Genomic DNA, 17,632 nt, shown 5'->3' with positions numbered 1-17,632 from the left:
GGTGATGCGGCGAGCAATTTGCGCTCGCCAACATCTGCTGCTTCGCAGCGAGTTCGCCGATCGCCGCGAAGCAGCAGACTGTGTGAAAGCATTGGGCAGTGCACACGTGCTTCGCAACCCTCGCAACTGCTCAGAGTCACAACCAGCATTTCTAGAGGTATTGCAAGCCTCATCGCAGAATCTTTACTTTTGTTGGATGCATCCAGTTTTGCTGCTAGCTCATCAAACGACTTTATACTCATACGACAATAATTATGAAATTTACTTTCATCTTCTCTTAAATCTATAAACATTGTCACGAAAGCCCCCCTTTTAAGTGAACTAATCAACGGGCGTGTCCAATACTTCCTATTGCGTTTTTTAAGGATGTATTCATAAACGAAATAGGCAAAACTACACGTTTTCTTCAGTACACATCCATTTTGGTTGCCATCCAATGTAGTACTGGTGGGAGTTTTTCGGCGAACTCGCAGCGATGACGCTACGTGTGCACTGTCACGGGTTTCCTCGCTGCGAGCTCGCGCGACATTTTCTCGCTCGTGTGCATCGAGCCTAATACCAACTTTTAACGCAACAGCTGTACAGAAGATTTCAAGTCTCTATTAATCTGTGAATGCGAGAGTTATTGACTTCAGTCGAGAAAAACCTATGTGTATGACAAATACTAGCTCGAACTGCTCGGTCGCATACCTAGTAAATATGTTTATTGTCTTTGCTAGCAGTTATCTCCTACGTTGTTCAGAAACTTTTGTGTATCAAAAAGGACAAAGGGAATATATTAATTAAGTGTAGTAAGGTTAAATAATCTAATTACTCGATAGTCAACGATCAAATTATGCGATATTATCCACCTCTGATTTTCATTCGATCATGCTCAATGCTACCACTTGTCGTGTAAATTGCATTTGTGTAAATAAAAACACTGTACATGATGATGAAACCATTACACACAATTGTGCTTAATTCAGTACTTTATTTATAGCTTTCTTTCATACTATATGAAATCGTAGGATCGTTTGTCATCTCTGATCGAGTCTATTTGCTGTATTTATGAGCTCGGCCATTGTGATTTGTCAGTGGTGTTTGTGAATGTTTATGTCTGGACTTTAAAATGTAATGTTTACCATGACATGTGTACGGATTAGGTAAAGAAAGATATTTGAAACTGGTTTTCAGAGACCGATGAAAGCATTGTGTGTATGTAACTCGACCTGTTTGCATGCTTCATTTAATTTGTAATTTCCGTAATATTTATTTTATGATTACATTCTTATAGGTTCTATGAAATATGTGTACATTGAATTCGGAACATCTTCCAGGCCTGTGATCATATATAATTATGGAATTTTAGGTTTATTTAATTACCGACAGTAACTTGAAATTTCTGACGTACTCAATCCCTTTAACGTGTGACCGAATTTTGGTTTTATTTCAGATTACTAGGCCAGTTACAGACCATTGAAACCAATGTATTTGGTAACTGTATTTCGATGAATGCATTGCATGTATGATGCAAAGCGAACTTGAAGAAATATATTGAAGTAAATAAACTTGCATTACATTGTTACAAAACGAACTTCAAATTTGTGAATAACAACATTTTTAATCTGGATATAGGTTATGATAAAACAAGTTAAAAATTTGATAATAAATTGAATAGTGCACATCAGAGCAATGAGTGGGGTTGAGCCACTTATCGCCTTGATGATGGAGGCAGCAAAGACCTCTGAAACTTTACTAACTTCTACCAGACTACATAATGCTGCAAACAAGAAGACAGCCATCTGTGTGACATGTTGTATATCCTTGGCTTATGTCAAATGAAGATCTGTGGAATGTAAATACATTGTAATTATAATTATACCTCTTCTTTATGTGATGGTCAAGAGGTCTGTTGAGAACAATCAGGTTTTGGTACAATTTCCACAAAAGTCTGAGTTTCATCACTAAAATGGATTGTCACATGGAAGTACATAAGAAATAAATTTTGAGCATTCATCTCAATCACTCAGCATTGGAAATGTTTAAAGAATTTTTTATTGATAACATCATATATTGTAAATTTATGCCTCCCAGATTCCTAAATCCATTGTCACATGATTTGTACAGTATTCTTTTAAGATAATGTACAGAAATAATTCTCATGTATAACTGATGAACTATATCAGCATTGGGTTTAGTGATGTTTCAGTCTGTCTGTGTATAACATTAGGAATTAATGCAGCATTATTGAGAGACTTATGTACCTTGATAAATTATATTTTAATCGTTTCAGGTTAATAACTTTTGATTTTGTAGAAAAACATTTCAAATTGGAGAGACCATGATGTCCACTAAAGGAAAACAAAGCCCAAAGAAGGGTGCTGGAAAGCTGAAAGAATATGGAAAAGGAAATAACAGTAAAATTAAAGGAAGTGACATATCAGATTCATCTGGGAAAGAGTGTGCACTCTCCTTTCCACTGTTGAAAACAGTAGATAATGGCAGGATGCTTCCGCGGTATTCTGCCATATTAAATCGAACAGAGGATGATGGGGTTGGCATGGAAGATCTTGATGCTCTACAGCTTGAACTGGAAGCCTTGTTGTCTGCTGTTGTTGTTCGGACAAGAGTATTGCAGGTAATGTTACTGTATCTACTTGTTATATTTTATTATTCTTTGCTTTTGAAGGTGCACAAGCTACATATCTGTGTGTGTGAATGTGTGTATTGACAGTTTGGAAGCTAGTAAGAGTAAATCAGGTGGAACATTGTAATGAAAAGCAAGTTTTAACTTTAAAATAGTAGAAAAATTAAGAATAGAATAATTATTTAAAGTACCTTGGTGAAGTTGAGTCAAGTCGAAGCAGATATAAAAATTGCTGTTATCTGGCAACATTTTGTTACCAGCCTTGGAATGATTATCTTCTTACTACTGGGTCATCAGTGCAGTTAATAACTAAAAATTAATTGTTCCGCTGTTAACTGACTTTATAAATGTATGATTTGAGGTTTACACAGTGGTGAGTCTGAAGATTGCTGTCTTCTGACTTTATAAAATGAGTGTTGTTACATGACTTGTCCAAACCCTAAATAACACATTAATTCTGTATAAGAATATGCATGGAGTAAACATATTAGGAGTATTTAGTATTATTTGTAGGAAATTTAACATTAGTAGGGGTAGTTTTAAATCTACTATTTCTAGGTTAGGATTAAGTGGTATTTCACACCAATATAGTAGAAAGATGTTCCAGTATCTAGATACAGTTTTATGTTGCATTCCTATGCCTTAGATTACATTGTTGATACCCAGATAAAATATGTTTTAGTAATTGAAATCATTTGAACTGATGTGTGATAAATACCTCATTCATAATTTTGAGTCAGGCAATTTGTAGGCACAGTTTTGATTTATTTCCTTTCAGGAGGAGATTCGTGTGTTGAGCAATGCTGAGGAGAAGCGTAGTGGTGACAGTAAGAAGGGAAAGCTTAATAGTATTAACCACATCCACAAAGCACCTCTATCCCCAGGCAAACGAACCAAACAGCAGGAGCGGCCAATGAAAAAACTGAAAGAAGCCAGCTCTTCAAAATCTCGTGGCGGTAGTGAAACAAACCAAGCTCCATTACCCATCAAATTCACCAAAGTTAAAAGTATTCCATCTTCAGCCTCTTCCAGACCAATACAGAATCATGTCTTACCAGAACATGATCATAATGATCAATCTCGTCATGATGCACCCAAAATTGTCCTTCCAAAAAATGATACTCCGAACAAATTCTGGCTGTCAGTGGAGCCTTATTGTACAGATATATCAATGGATGATATAAAGTTGCTTGATGACCTACTGTATGAACATGAAAATGATGTTGAATACCAGAAAGTGCCAGTATTAGGTCGCCATTACAGTCTGCGATGGGCACAGGAAGACTTGGAGGAACACCCTGATGCAAATACAAGCAAAGCAAAGCTGAGACCCACAGCAGTTCCAGTGGATGGAAGTAATATGCTAAAAAGACCAGATAGAGGAAATGATATTGGTAACACAGGACCACTTACTCAAAGGCTGTTATCTTGTTTGATGGAAGAGAACATCATGGTTCCTACAGAAGATTCCTTTGATGTGAAGAGGTTTGTACAGTGTTTTATGATATAAGCAGAACATTTCTGTTTGGTAAGGTGCGGTGTGTTCGTCTTACAAGTTTTAAGATGTGCTTCTATCCCAGAATGAGAGTGCTTTTCAAAGCAGATGAAAGAATAAAGTTTGTAAATAAGGCTGGTTTTCTGATTTGCTGCATGTTTCCATTTGTGCATGTGTTAGCTGGGGGATGCTCTTAAGACATTAATGTGCCCGTCAGGGCATTAGTGAGTATCGATTATAGTTTGCACTAGTATGAATTAATAAAGAAAGCTAAAATAATTTATACTTTTATTCAGTTTTTTACCTTATAAGGTAAGTTGAATCAGAGAATAAGAATTCACATTGCATTTTAATTTTCCAAAATTCTTTCCCACTGCTGACCCTGTTAAGGAAGGGCATTGAATGATGTATGCAAATAACTGGTATTGGTAATATTTTATTGACATGTATGTAACATGTGAGTAGTTAATTACTGACTTATGACAGGAAATTAACTGACTACCTGATGGTGGTGGTAAATTTATTTATTTGTTGACGATTGTTATGTTGTATATCATTTTAATAATTTCTTTCCCTCTTCAACTCTCTCTAGGATTACCACACTTCACAAATGATTTGTGTTGTTTAACAGTGTGTTGAACCATACCAACTCACAATGATAATTAACACTATTGCAGCCCTATTCATTCAGAGGCAAATCCAATACTATACTTATTCATCAGAGTATGCATCATTTCAATGGTATTTGCTGGTAGTACTTTGAATCATTCTATATTTATATCAAAATGACATGGCAGTGCTTATTCAGATGTAAGCTGTCACCAGTTGGTAGTCGTGAAAAGCTAGAAGAGTGCAATATATCAGGAAAATGTGCTATATAAATATCACATCTGAACTTATCTGTGAAATTATTTTAGATTATTTATACTCATTACCTTATTGCATTCTTTCTGATCAAACAGTAAAAGGTTGGTCTGAATTTGGACAGCCATTTACTAGTTATTAATATAAACACATTTGAATATGATGTTATACATTAAACAGGAGTTTAGTTCAGGTAGTGATAGTAGATGTTTTTCTGTTGTTTTTTTCATGGGTGTCTACTTGTAACTGTATAGTGTCAGAACAGGAAATTTTTGAGTGAGGTGTAAAATGAGTGTAATTAAATCATAAGTGTTATATAAAGGGAGTTAAGGAAATATGGGAGGTTGGTTACAAATATGTTGAAGAAAAGATATTCTATAAATGTATTGTGTTTTTAATAAGGTGAATATTTTAAAGTTTTAAAAAATCGTGTTATAAGGGGAATAATGTCTTGTGTAGCATATTTGCAGAAAGCCTGACTGTTTTTATTAAACAGTGTTTATTAGTTAACTGATATTGTTAAAACCTAACTTACAGTAAAGTTATGTAATGATGTGTTCTAAATTTAATTAATTAAACTTTAAATGTAATGATGGGACTGCTCAGTTAATGTATTTTTATTATTTGTAATCACATCTTGTTGGTACAGACAACTTTTTTTAAACTGCTATCCTAGTGAATGAAACTTTAGATTTAATATTATATTTAAGTTATGTAATTCCCACAATGTTAAAAAATTAATGTAATTTTGTTGATAGATACTGTGTTGTATTTATAATTTAGGTGGATTTTGACTTCAGCAAACCTTAGTTATGTAGAAATTCTATTATAGTGTGGGTATCATTCATGTCCACAGATGCACATATTCATTTTGTATTTGTGCTATACAGTAAAGCTTAAATGAATATTGAGACTGCTGGGTGCCTTGAGAATAGTGATTTTTATCTGCCCCTCCAGACAAATTCCAGGATAGTAACGTAAATTAGACCATGACTCTTTCCTTCCACATCCTTCACAATTAATTATCCATTAATCATCCTGTTCATTACTACTGAGTTACTGACAGCATCATTAAATAAACCATAAATAAATAGTCTGTCTTATGTTGTAATGCAGATGTAGGGGCGGTGAAAATACTAAACCAGCAAGGAACTTCACTATATCCAATGCTTCCTCACTTGAGCGACGTGTCAGGAAAGAATTGGAAGATCAAGGCATTCTGGACAGTTCTGAGCAGAAAGAACAAGCTGATGATGAAATTCTAACAGAACTTAAAAGATGTCAGACAGAACTAAAGGTGAGCATTTGCCTTCTTTCAACCAACTTCTGTTATTTATATCCCAAGGACACCATTGCTATTTCTCAGTGAGAAGGGGAGTAACTGCATGAAAAGGCTTGTGATACAAATCTTAGCAAATGGTGAGAACAAAAAACATTAGTTAAAATGCTTTATAGGTTATGTTGTATAGTTTAGTAGTTATTCATAATAAAAGATTTGCTTGAGTATGTCCTTGCCTAATTTTAAAATGAGCTAATTGATTTTCTTACAAAATAAAAACACAGCTTCTAGTCCCATGGTTTAAAAATACATGTAGTTTTCCCACTCCTGTTATAGTCATTCCTTGTGTGTTGCTTAAGCATAGGGTACTAACCTTTTAAGACTATAAGTATTAAATTTCATTGTTAATTCATTACTAGTGAATTGTAGTGGTTGTTAAGCAAGGGATGCAGTTTGTATTATTTGAATTGGTGGATCACATCTTACAGTGTTTTCATAAACATGTGTTTGAAGAGAAAATATTACAATTTTTTTGTGATGTTGAAGGTTATATCAAACCACAACATTCATCAACTGAAACGCCTGAGGAAACTTGCGTGTGATGAAATGTCTCGGCAGGAACTGAAAAGGAGACTGCAGCTAGCTGATAATGATGTTCTTGACATCTACAGAAAGATAATGGCATCAAAACAGAAAAAGAAGCCACCAACAAAAGAGGAAATGGATCTAGCTTGGAAAAGTTTGAAAGATAGGGAATTACTGCTTAGACAGATTGACAATATGTAAATCAGTTTCTGTATATTGTATATATGCTTTAATAATGGTTTTCAAAGTCCAAAATGTGCTTTATTTGGTAAGTTGTTGCAGTAATAGATCCAGATCATCCAGGTGAGTACACATAGTCCATGCTGCTATGATCTTCACATTTGAATAATAAATACCTGATATTTCTGTCTACTTTATTCACTAATGTGGATATACAGTAGGCTAATGGCCTCCTTTTTAAATGTAATCTGTTTGTACTTTAAATAAAATATTTTTAACAAAAGCTTATTATTTTGGATTCATATCATCTTGCCTGTCTTCTTGCATTTTTTGTGTTCAAGAGTGTGGATTGGATTCGCCAGATTCGGAAGGGACTTTGGTGATGGTCCTTGTGAACATAGTAATGAACCTTTAGATTCCACAAGAGATGAGCAATTTCTTAATAAATGGGTATACCAATGGCGATTTCTCTTGATACATCTGAAATTCTGTATTTTCAGTGTTCAATCTGATTGAAAACTTTTGTGTTTCAATGGTTGAAACCCTCTATAGGTCTAACAATAAAACCCAAAATATCAGCCTTGGTATCAAAGATGAAGGATATCTGATTTGATTTTGTGTCTTTGATCTTTATAGATCTTCATATATTTTTATTGTTACAGATAAATAATTTATTTAGAAGTTACATTTTGTTTTTCAAATGTTAACTGAAACTGTGGTACATATGTTTTTGCAACTGTGGCTGCTTGGATTTTTTTGTTTCTTAAATTGTAGTTTATAACCAACTGGAATATTTATAATTTTTTACTTTATAGGCCTATAACAGCCAGAGGGATGGAAGAAATTATCAAAACTCTAATTCTAGTGTTAGAAAGTCCTTTGTATTATGATGGGACATTATTATTTAGAATTACTGTTTAGCAGGTGTGACTTTGTTTCTATTCCAAAGAAATTAGGATGGCAAAAGAACCCTAGTCTAACTTGTTTTCCTTTTTTTTTGTGTGTGTGTCTTTTTCTTTTCATCACACAGGTATTCCTTTTACAGTTGGGAGGGGTGTAAAATATAATGAAGTCATGTAATTTTTTTCCCTGCTAATAAATGTTGCATGATAGTTGCAGATTATTTATCATGTGTCATGCTTCATGGCGACGAAGTTAGATGATAAAAATTAATAGTGATTTCCCAGGATTGATGGCATCATCTAGGTTATTTTATAACTTGTTTGAAGTGGCTGAGGAAATTCTTGGAAACGTTATGCTACCTAGATATGGGACTTGGCACACGGACTTAATATGAGGCAGGCCTACCCACGCTTCAGGTACTTCAAAACATACCTTTTTGGCAAAAGGAATTTATATAATCTCTCCCTGCACACGTTTTAAAGAATTGTGAAATCTGAGGGCGGGAATTATTTTATTTTTAAGTGGTAACGCAACGGTAACTGCAGAGTCATCTGTGACCAGTCTTTTAAATTGACGTAATATGTCACGGTAGAAAACGTAGAACATGTGATTTGAAGCTGGATTATTGATTTCATGTACGTTTGTATTTTGGTCATATTACAACCTCTGAACTGTTCGTACTGTTCAGTTCTCAGAGTAACTAACATCATAATTTTTTTTTACAAAATATTCACTAAAATCAAATTCGACTTTGGATTTACTTATAAGGCTTTGGTCTAAAGAAGCTTTAACCAATCATAACTATAAATCCAATTACGAAATGTTTATGCCAGGCAAAAATCGATATTTCAGCCGAATCAGTGCTTATAAGCAAGCAACTTCCCAAATAACATATGCCAACGGCCTTATGGGTAGTAATGGGGTTGAGAAGTTAACAATTTCAAAAATGGGACGTTGCTTATTTTAAAACCAAGAAATAAATTATAGACCTTTGAATAATACATTACAGAACAGGCATTATTTTATTTTATTACGATTGGTAGCATACAATTTTGTACGTAGTGTGAAGTAGGGTGGTTGACCATTGGTCATTTATAATTTGAAAGACAAAAAATAGACCTGTATATTGGCAACTAATTTCAGCCTCCTTCTCATACATAGTAATTAACGCCACAAAATATACTTTTAAAATATTGTTTGAATTATTGATATTTTACAATTGTGATTCATACTTCCTGTTTTATAATACATATCATAGATAATAATTCAATTTTAACAGCTTTAGCTCGGAGTCAAATCTCGAGGCGGGAATTTAACGCTATCTGTGCCAACGCGATTGAACTACCTTCTTGCGAAGCCGTCATTGTGTACAGTGGAGGTAAGGAGTGATTTAATTTAGTCGGTTTACATTTAATATTTCCTCTGAGGAATTTTCTACAGTTATTTTAAAAACAGTGTCATATAGATAATTTTTGAAGTGAAATTTTGGTGTATTTTATTTGTCTTGGTGTGAAGTGAGTGGAAAGTAAAAATTGTAAGAGTGTATATTCCGTCCAGATTCCGGGTCTGAAATACAGGGATATGGCGTCTAGTGAGATCGAAGAGCCGTAGCTAGGCGGCAAGCCAGAAGCTAGGCAGAGAATTTTACTGGAGATTCCGATCACGTCTTTAATTTTATTTGGGGCTTTGAAGATGATATTAAGTTAATAAACACACGTAAGATGTTTAATATTTTTTGTTTACTGGTCCTTTAGGGATAATTTGTCTGTTTATGCGTTCTAAAAATAGAGAAAAATTTATGAGGACCGAACTCGTTATTTTCCTTGAAAGATGGGTTCGATTTGAAAATGGCGGGCGCGGAACTTCGGTTATTTTATGAATAGTATCGGTTATAAATGTTCATTAAAAATTACGCAGCAGAACAATTAAGATATGATTTGAGTCCATTTTGACGTTCTATTGCTTGGTTGTTTCGGACCATATTCATAGAACATGGCGTTATTGTAATATAACAGTTTGGTGTCATGTAATATGATTAATTTTTGGAGACTGGCAGTTGTGTGAAAATAGTGGTGATTTGAGAGGAACGTGAAGTATAACTAATATATATGCAAGTGCATATTTATTTTACGTATATAACAATTTTCGTAAGTTTGAAATTTTTAGTGAAGTATCATCTCTAGGAAATGTTTGTACTATCGGTTTCTTGGCCATATGCTGTGTCTTGTACGAAATGTAGTGCCTTGTACCGTGATTTTATATTCGACCTGTATTCAGTGTGTAGAAGGCCTAAAGAATTCAGTACATTAATACATGGACTATCTGCAAAATATTTGGGAACATGAAATAAATTCTGAAGCGAAATTGCTGGTACCAGTGTAAAGAGGTGTGAGTTATATTTTGTGAGAAAAACATTTTTTGTTCTCTTGAATCAGATGTATTTATTTATAACAAAATTGTACAAATGTGCTTGCACAGTTTACATAACTTGCTATTTTTGCAATATTTCAGTTAATATGAAATAATGTATGATTTAAAACTTTCATGTCTAATTAAATTAATAAAGTCCTCTTGGGCTATAAGCTGTGTCAGATGATAAAAATTTGCTGATTCAGAGACCATTTCTGTCCTTGTTATGAAGGTATTTGATCAGATGGTTCCTGAAATGGCTGAACATAACATACTTATCTGCTCGCATGTGGTGAGTGATTTTTTTTAAAATTCATATTCTTTTTTGATTACTGTACATTAAATTTGTAACTGGTATGGGTATGAGGGCCCTTGTTAATATAACACTGACATGTTTGAACATTGGGATGAAGAAAAGATAAGTATGATTTGCTTTTTTTAGTTTTATTGTTGATTCGCTGAATGATTCATCATTTGCTTTAGCTTTATCATACAGCAGCAGTGGATTTAAAAGTCTGTATTATGGCACTACTAACCATACTTTAACTTTTGTTTAACAGTTTAGTGGTAAACTACTGTGATGCATGGTTAGCTGGACTGCCTCCACAAACCATGTAAAAAACATATCTTATGTTCATTTTAGAGTTTAAATAATTTGGTTAAAATGTTATTTTGTTTTTTGGGTTTGTAGCCACATACTTGAGTGTCTGGTACAGTGTCAGTTACTGGCATCATGTCTGACAATGAGGCACCAGCTCAGGAGGAGACCAAGAGGAAACGTGGTCGACCAGCCAAGGCCGGTGGAGAAGTCAAAGTGAGAAAATTTTATCAATAATGTGTCTTGCATGGAGGGTTTAACAAGATAGGTGTGTATAAAGTGAAGCTTTCGCTGTGACAAAAGTTTATGAAAGACTCTCGGACTACAAGCCACGTCATGTGGCTGAATGGTGAATACACCATATCCTATGCCAACGTTTCGAGAGCCATCTCTGCTCTCATCCTCAGCTGCGTAACAAACTGGTCCTCTGTAGTGTGCTCGCTGATGGGAACTGGCGATGGACGGCAGGTAGTAGCATGGTGTTGCTGGTGGCCTGTCTGTTGCAAAACAAAGAAGTATTTTGCTGTCCAAGAAGCAAAAACTTAAAATGTATCCAGTTTATTGTATTGATTGAAACACTGTTAAGTTGCAGATCTATATAGTTGCCGTATTGCATAGTTATGAGGCACTGAGGAGTTGGTTTATGTGCTGTAGGAGTTACCAGGAAAGGAGGTGAAAAAGCGTGGGAGGCCAGGGAATGAAGAGAAGAAAGAAGTGAAAAAGGCTGATGGTGCTTCCCCTGCCAAAAGAGGGCGAGGAAGACCAAAGGGCTCAACAAAGAAGAAGGGGAAGGCTGCTGCTAAGGTATGTTTATGATGTTCTGTTGCAGTTCTGCAGTTTGACATAGCATGTTGTCGGTCAGATGGAAGTTTATGTTTTTACAAATATAGTAAAATTTGCTTTTAGTGACTTTGTAATACAGCCATTAATAAGCAGTTTGATAATACAGGTATATCCCAGTTCTCATTGGAGAAACATTCCAGAAAAGAAGAATGTATGAAGAAGCAATTTTTTCCGTAATGTAATTTATTGGAATGCATTGATATTGAATTTTTTTCTCTATACATTTTGACCATTGTTGACTGTGCGTCATAGTTTATATTTGACCCAGTTGTCCATGCATTGCTCTAACACATCGCTTACCTCAGAGTTAAAGTCCACCAGCCATCTGTGGCTTGAAAACTGCTCAGTCAACCAGATTCAACAGAATAGATGTCTTCCCCCTCTTTTTTACCTGAAGACAAAGGAGGATCCACTCTTCAAAATATATTGATATTTAATTTTTTCTGATTTTTAAGACTTTTAAAAACTAGACAGTGGCATTATTCTTAAGAGGGAAAACAATGTGTATTGATTTTCATTGTAAACCTCAAAATGATTTATATTCTAGGCAGAAGTAATTAATCAGCATTGTCTGGTGTGTAGAAGAACAGTTCAGGTGCACATACGTAATATTTTGAGCTTTGCTGGTGTAACTTGACAGCAGTTATCTTTTAGTGCTAAAGATTTCTTGCAAACAAACTATATATTTATGTGGAGTCTTGCATTTTTGTTGGTGCAGTGAGGTAGTTAAATAGGACCCTGAAGTGGTTGTAATTAACTTTAAGTGGTTAATTTGCAGTACCAGAAGAAAATGTAGAAGATGAAGGAACTTTGAGACGTAATGTCAGTATTGTGCACGTGTTGGGCACTGCTGCCTATATTATTACACTCTTCATCCATCTCATGAGTTGTCGAGTTGTTGGTAACTGGTATTTTTCGTCTTTACACTTCTAGGACTAACTTTGTGTTTGGCTGTTTCACCTCTTGCTTCCAGGCCAGTTAACGAAAACAGAATTTTACAGGTAGAACCATAATTCTTGAACTATTCCACACATGTCTAAGAAAACCTACTGTAATACTGTGTCTGTGGGCACATAACAGCAAGTGGTGTCACGTGCAATGATGTTATAGTGGACCTCAGAGTGTCAATTGTACTGAGTAATTCTGAAGAATTTAATTGCAAGGTTCACAGGTATATGCTGTTACGTGAACAGTCCATAATGCTGTGATTGCCTTGCATCTAAGAGGAAGCCAATTAGCCATGGGAACGCTGGGTGGTGGATTGAGAGTCGTTGAGGATGCTCCAGGGAAATTGCCCTGTTATTTAGGCAGGAGTCACAACTTAATGATGGGAGCTTCTGACAGGCGATAATCAGTAAATCTTGAAGAATGCACAACAGTAAATGTTGTAATTATTGTCTGGTTGAGCAGAAGTCTGCAGGAAGCACTGGGAGGGGCCGTGGTCGTCCCAGGAAGGAAGAGAAGAAGGTAGAGTCAGCAGGTGAGGATGAGGAGGAGGAGGAAGAAGAGGAGGAGGAGGAAGAGGGAGAAGACTAAACACAACCATCATCATGATTGGGAACCCAGACTTTATATAACCTGTAAAAAAGTGTCTTCATCATTTTAACATGTATTGTACGAAGATAATGTCTGCAGAGGGTTAATGCTTGGCTTTTATGTAGTGTGGCAGTTGCCAGATTGATGTTTCTTTTAGAGTGGTTTTCTGCTTTGTGCTGAATCCACTTGGAATATCAACTGCACAGGTTACAGTTCACATTGGATGACTGTTTTTCACTGTTTTAGTGTGTATGTAGGGTGTGATTGCCCTGATTTGTTCTTGAGTTTTTCATAATTGAATGAATTGTGTAACTGGAAAGGGGGAAATGATGCAAGGCCCTCTGCTGTTATTTATTTTTTGTGTATGTTTATACTATTTATCAGATTTTGTAATGCGGTGTTACAGTAATATAGCTGCTCATAGTATAAATGGTGAAAATTCTTCATAGTTGCTAAAATACTTTCAGGAATAGCAGCATTTTATTCTCTAAGGATTCTGGCTTCTAGAATGCACAAACTCTGCTAGCATTTGTTCACACCAGTACCTTTTTGGACTTTTACACAACAAATTCAGTTTTGTGTTTTTTTAGCATTTTCACTGCTGCTGTGTCAGGAAATAGGTTATGCTTTAGTCAGCTGTAACTGAAGCTGGTGTTCTCTGCTTTGTTTATGACTATCAGTGTATGTAGCCCTGGGCTCATATTCTGCAAATTTTTGACATACAGGATCCTGTGTGGTGCCATGTTGAAGAACATCATTTGTTGTTGATTAGCAGTGCTTCATATCAACAAAATATTGGAAATTCTGATGCTGTAATAACAAAAGCAAATCTAGTATCATGGCACATGATCCTTTCTAAAAGATACAAGTTTTCATTGCTTACAGTAGTAGAGCAAAGGCATGCATTAACACGCATTTACAACTATGAAAATCTACTGACAAGATGATACTATGACAATTTATTGCTTCATGTTTGAACTTGTAATGGCAGGTATGTCATCGTTATTGCAGCATGTTATTAACACATTTTTGTATACAATTCCACTCATTACTTGTAACACTTCATCATTTATTCACCCTGAGGTGGATCACTACATGTCTGAGTTTTCTTTTAGAAATCACTTATTAAATGGAATATTTTCTGGGTATTTGTATAATTTACCAGTTAAGGAACTTGAAGATCTTGGTAGCCATGTGACTGAGGATAATGTATCTTTGTACAAAAATGCTGTTCTAATGACATCTTTCCAGAATATTCTTTTTTGAGGTTATATATATTTTAGAGTTCCCATTTATAAAACATTTGAGCAGCAGAAATCTCATTAATGTGTAATTGTCACATAAAATAAATATTTTACCAAAGCATTTGCTTTCAAGTACAATTGTAATATCAGTTAATTACAGGACTTAATTAAACATTATAAACATACAATCCTCCTTTTTCCAGGAAGCATACTGTTAATATTTGGAGCTTTGGTTGTATATCAGATGGTGAGGAACCTGTCTTGTGGTTTAAGCTAGTTGTGAAACTTGCACCATTTGGAGGGGGTTGAATTTTAATTTTCAACTTGGATCTTATTTATTGGAAAGGTACACTTGTGGGGAAATAAAAGGGACTTTCTGTTACTGATCCTCTTCTGTTTTGTTAGATGTATCCAAATAACTAGTCCTGCCTGATACATTAAAAGTTTGTGTTTGTTCTTGGGACCAAGGAAAGTTATCACAACCCTGAAAGTACTTGACACGTTGGCTCCCAGACATCTTTTACCGGGCATAAATTTCGTACCATGATCCACTTGTGACCCTGACTGTATACTGTTAAAAACATTCAGAATTCTTGTATGAACCATGTGACACTTGTAGCTCACAACAGACCTCATGCATCTTTCCTGTCTCAGCTGTGGTGTTAGAAATACATTGTTTCACTCCATGAAGACAGCCTCCAATAAATGACTTGCAGTATTAAAATCTATTCTCAGGTGACCCTCATGGGAACCAATATATTAATCGTGGAAGGAAAATCTTTGTGTTTCCTTCTGAGAGTACTTCAGCAATTAGACTTTTAAGCTGGAGTATTTTGTTCATTTTACCTTTATCACATGGGAATAGGGATTAATTCCCTGTAGTGTGGGGCTGCTGGCTGGTTTTCAACTCTGGGCTATTCACATAGCAGTATGCTAGCATTAAACAGATCAGCTATATTGTAAGCAAGGTGGTAGTCATGGATGACAAAGTTTTATAGATGGTATGTAAGCAGGAACCTGCAGGTTGTATTTTTATCAGCTGACTTATGTTAAAACAGCCAGACTTTTGTTAGTGGGACAATTTATTGTCATAGGATGATGGTAAAAACTACTGCCATGGATTGCTTAAATTTGCTATGTGCAGATAAGGAGCTATAATGGAGATCACCCTTCAGAAGTCTCATTTCTGGTATCTAGTATTCTCATTTCCTTGCTTGTTTCAATGCCATTTAAGTGGGCTGTTGATCCAATTATTCCATGTAGTATTGACAAGTCTTCAGTAAAGTTTCAAAGTAGTTCTTGGCTTGTGTGCCCATTTTAGGCATTTGTAACTTGTGTAAAAGTGCACCATAATTTAGTATTCTGGGATTTAGGAGACCCACAGGATGGTAGCTGCAAGGAGTTATGAAAATAGGGGACTGAGCTAATTGCCATTTGCATTGTATGACAGAACCCATGAAAGTGGTGAAACATGGAGTATTAGCACAGTAGATATGGTCCTGTTGCACTGTAACTCCATAGATTATTTCTGTAATAAAGGTTTGCGGTGGTGTAGCAGTCTGTTACATCTCATTTAACTCCTGAAGTGTGATCAGTGCCAGACACAGGCAAGTGATAAAGGAAATTCTTTTGCCACCCATCTTCATGATGGGGGTTTGTATGTTTATGAACAGCAAAATAAAATTACCCTGAATTTTTTTATGTGTATATGATATTTAAACTGCCTGAATCAATTGGAATGAGAGATTGTATTTTTAGATGTAACATGGCTCTGTTGAAAAATGATTACCTAATACCATGATGGAAAGATTGTTATGTGAGCCATTGCTACTATAATTATATCACATTTTTTTATGATATACTTTATATAGTGCTAAGGTATGATGAAGTCCTTTTCTGATAAAATAGAAGTATGTAAATGTTCATACTGTAATTTTAGGCCTCCAAATATTTAAAGCCTTGAGGAAGTATATTGGAGTACTCTGATCTAACATAGAAACCATATTTATATTGGAATAGTTATGGTATAGTTACATCTGATTTACCATCTGTTGTGGGCTTCATCATGTCTCCTTGTAGAGTAAGTGTTTACAATGACAGACAACAGTAATGTTAGCTTGTGCAAGAACTAATGTATATTTGCTGAAGTATAAGTGCAGAAGAGTTTAATAAGGTATGGTGAACAAATAGTAGGTTTAGATGTAGGAAGAGTTGCACTGCTAATTTGATAGTCATCAATTAAGTCTCAGCTGTTACAGTTCCTGTCAGTGATAACTGAAGATGTCACTGTAGCATGCAGTTCACTCAAATAGGTGTGTGTCTCTGAATTGTCATGTTCTAATTTTTTTCCACACCTTTTTAATTTGTCATACATAGTCACGTCAGAAAAAGATCTTAATTGAAGCACCATTTTTAATGTTTTCTTTTGTGTGATCTTTGGTAATAAATGTGAATGTTTTTAAAAGATGCCAAATTAGAAGTAGGTACTTTTTAAAACAAATTCCAAGAACTTCTTGACAAATGTGATGGTTTTGATTACTACATTTTCTTTTAATCACATCATGTTTATTTCAGTGCTGTGGAAAAATCTGTTCTTATTAAAAATACTTGGGAAACAGTTATATCAGAAATGTTAGAAAGGAAAGTTTGTATGTGTAATTATTGTATCATTGGATAAGATTAATCATTATTAGTATTCAATACAATGGATTTTTGTGCTAGCTGTACTTTTTAAATTCTGTTAAATATATGTTAATGTAGTAATCAGAATTAAAACTCTCAGAAGTAGATTATTCATCTTTAAGTAGGTCTGCAATATTAGTAAACCTGTGCGACACTGAAGAATAGAGGCCGTATGTTGTGAACAAAAGGAAAGTGGTGTTTATATGTATCACAATACCACTACAAGCACTACAATTTTTCCTTTTATAAATAAATGTTCAATTTAAGTAATGTGGCTTCACTTTTTTAACTTGCATTATTCACATTTCCCAAACGAAAAAGAATAAATTCCCAGTGAGCATATTTTACCATCTGTGTTTATAAAATTAATGTTTTCAAATCTTGT

The 17,632-nt window shown here is 34.9% G+C and overlaps 2 protein-coding genes across 13 annotated transcripts; both read left to right on the top strand.

Annotated features, from left to right (window-relative positions):
• The first annotated feature begins 516 nt into the window (after window positions 1-516).
• On the top strand, window positions 517-7,315 carry Ada3 (transcriptional adaptor 3). 11 transcript variants are annotated; one of them, XM_087355646.1, is made up of 6 exons: window positions 517-693; window positions 1,436-1,541; window positions 2,299-2,620; window positions 3,408-4,114; window positions 6,105-6,285; window positions 6,814-7,315. In XM_087355646.1, exons 3-6 carry the CDS (start codon window positions 2,324-2,326, stop codon window positions 7,051-7,053), a joined length of 1,425 nt encoding a protein of 474 aa, XP_087211772.1. In that variant the 5' UTR covers window positions 517-693; window positions 1,436-1,541; window positions 2,299-2,323; the 3' UTR covers window positions 7,054-7,315. The 11 variants fall into 11 exon arrangements, with proteins under 11 accessions (XP_087211772.1, XP_087211763.1, XP_087211770.1 ...); XM_087355637.1 differs by having other exon boundaries at window positions 518-693; window positions 2,276-2,620; XM_087355643.1 differs by lacking the exon at window positions 517-693 and adding an exon at window positions 862-1,145.
• A 1,885-nt stretch (window positions 7,316-9,200) lies between these two features.
• Window positions 9,201-17,517, top strand: LOC110831355 (uncharacterized). Of its 2 annotated transcripts, none has more exons than XM_022067254.2 (4): window positions 9,201-9,313; window positions 11,036-11,158; window positions 11,597-11,746; window positions 13,196-17,517. In XM_022067254.2, the coding sequence occupies exons 2-4, from the start codon at window positions 11,078-11,080 to the stop codon at window positions 13,319-13,321; spliced, it is 357 nt and encodes a 118-aa protein (XP_021922946.1). In that variant the 5' UTR covers window positions 9,201-9,313; window positions 11,036-11,077; the 3' UTR covers window positions 13,322-17,517. The 2 variants fall into 2 exon arrangements, with proteins under 2 accessions (XP_021922946.1, XP_021922947.1); XM_022067255.2 differs by lacking the exon at window positions 9,201-9,313 and adding an exon at window positions 9,503-9,651.
• The last annotated feature ends 115 nt before the right edge of the window (window positions 17,518-17,632 follow it).

The sequence above is a fragment of the Zootermopsis nevadensis genome, unplaced genomic scaffold (genome assembly GCF_977971745.1).
Source record: "Zootermopsis nevadensis isolate Lab colony 2312 unplaced genomic scaffold, Znev_1.0 Znev_ptg000025l, whole genome shotgun sequence".
In the NCBI taxonomy this organism is placed as follows: Eukaryota; Metazoa; Arthropoda; class Insecta; order Blattodea; family Termopsidae; genus Zootermopsis; species Zootermopsis nevadensis.
The sequence above is the reverse complement of the archived record's forward strand: the minus strand, read 5'-3'. Positions and strand labels throughout refer to the sequence as shown.

Excerpts from the sequence above, each read along its gene's own strand:
- Ada3 (XM_087355646.1), top strand. The coding sequence starts at position 2,324 with ATGATGTCCACTAAAGGAAAACAAAGCCCAAAGAAGGGTGCTGGAAAG. Across the intron at positions 2,621-3,407 it reads TTCGGACAAGAGTATTGCAG|GAGGAGATTCGTGTGTTGAG; the intron begins GTAATGTTACTG and ends ATTTCCTTTCAG. Across the intron at positions 6,286-6,813 it reads GATGTCAGACAGAACTAAAG|GTTATATCAAACCACAACAT; the intron begins GTGAGCATTTGC and ends GTGATGTTGAAG.
- LOC110831355 (XM_022067254.2), top strand. The coding sequence starts at position 11,078 with ATGTCTGACAATGAGGCACCAGCTCAGGAGGAGACCAAGAGGAAACGT. Across the intron at positions 11,159-11,596 it reads AGGCCGGTGGAGAAGTCAAA|GAGTTACCAGGAAAGGAGGT; the intron begins GTGAGAAAATTT and ends TATGTGCTGTAG. Across the intron at positions 11,747-13,195 it reads AGGGGAAGGCTGCTGCTAAG|AAGTCTGCAGGAAGCACTGG; the intron begins GTATGTTTATGA and ends CTGGTTGAGCAG.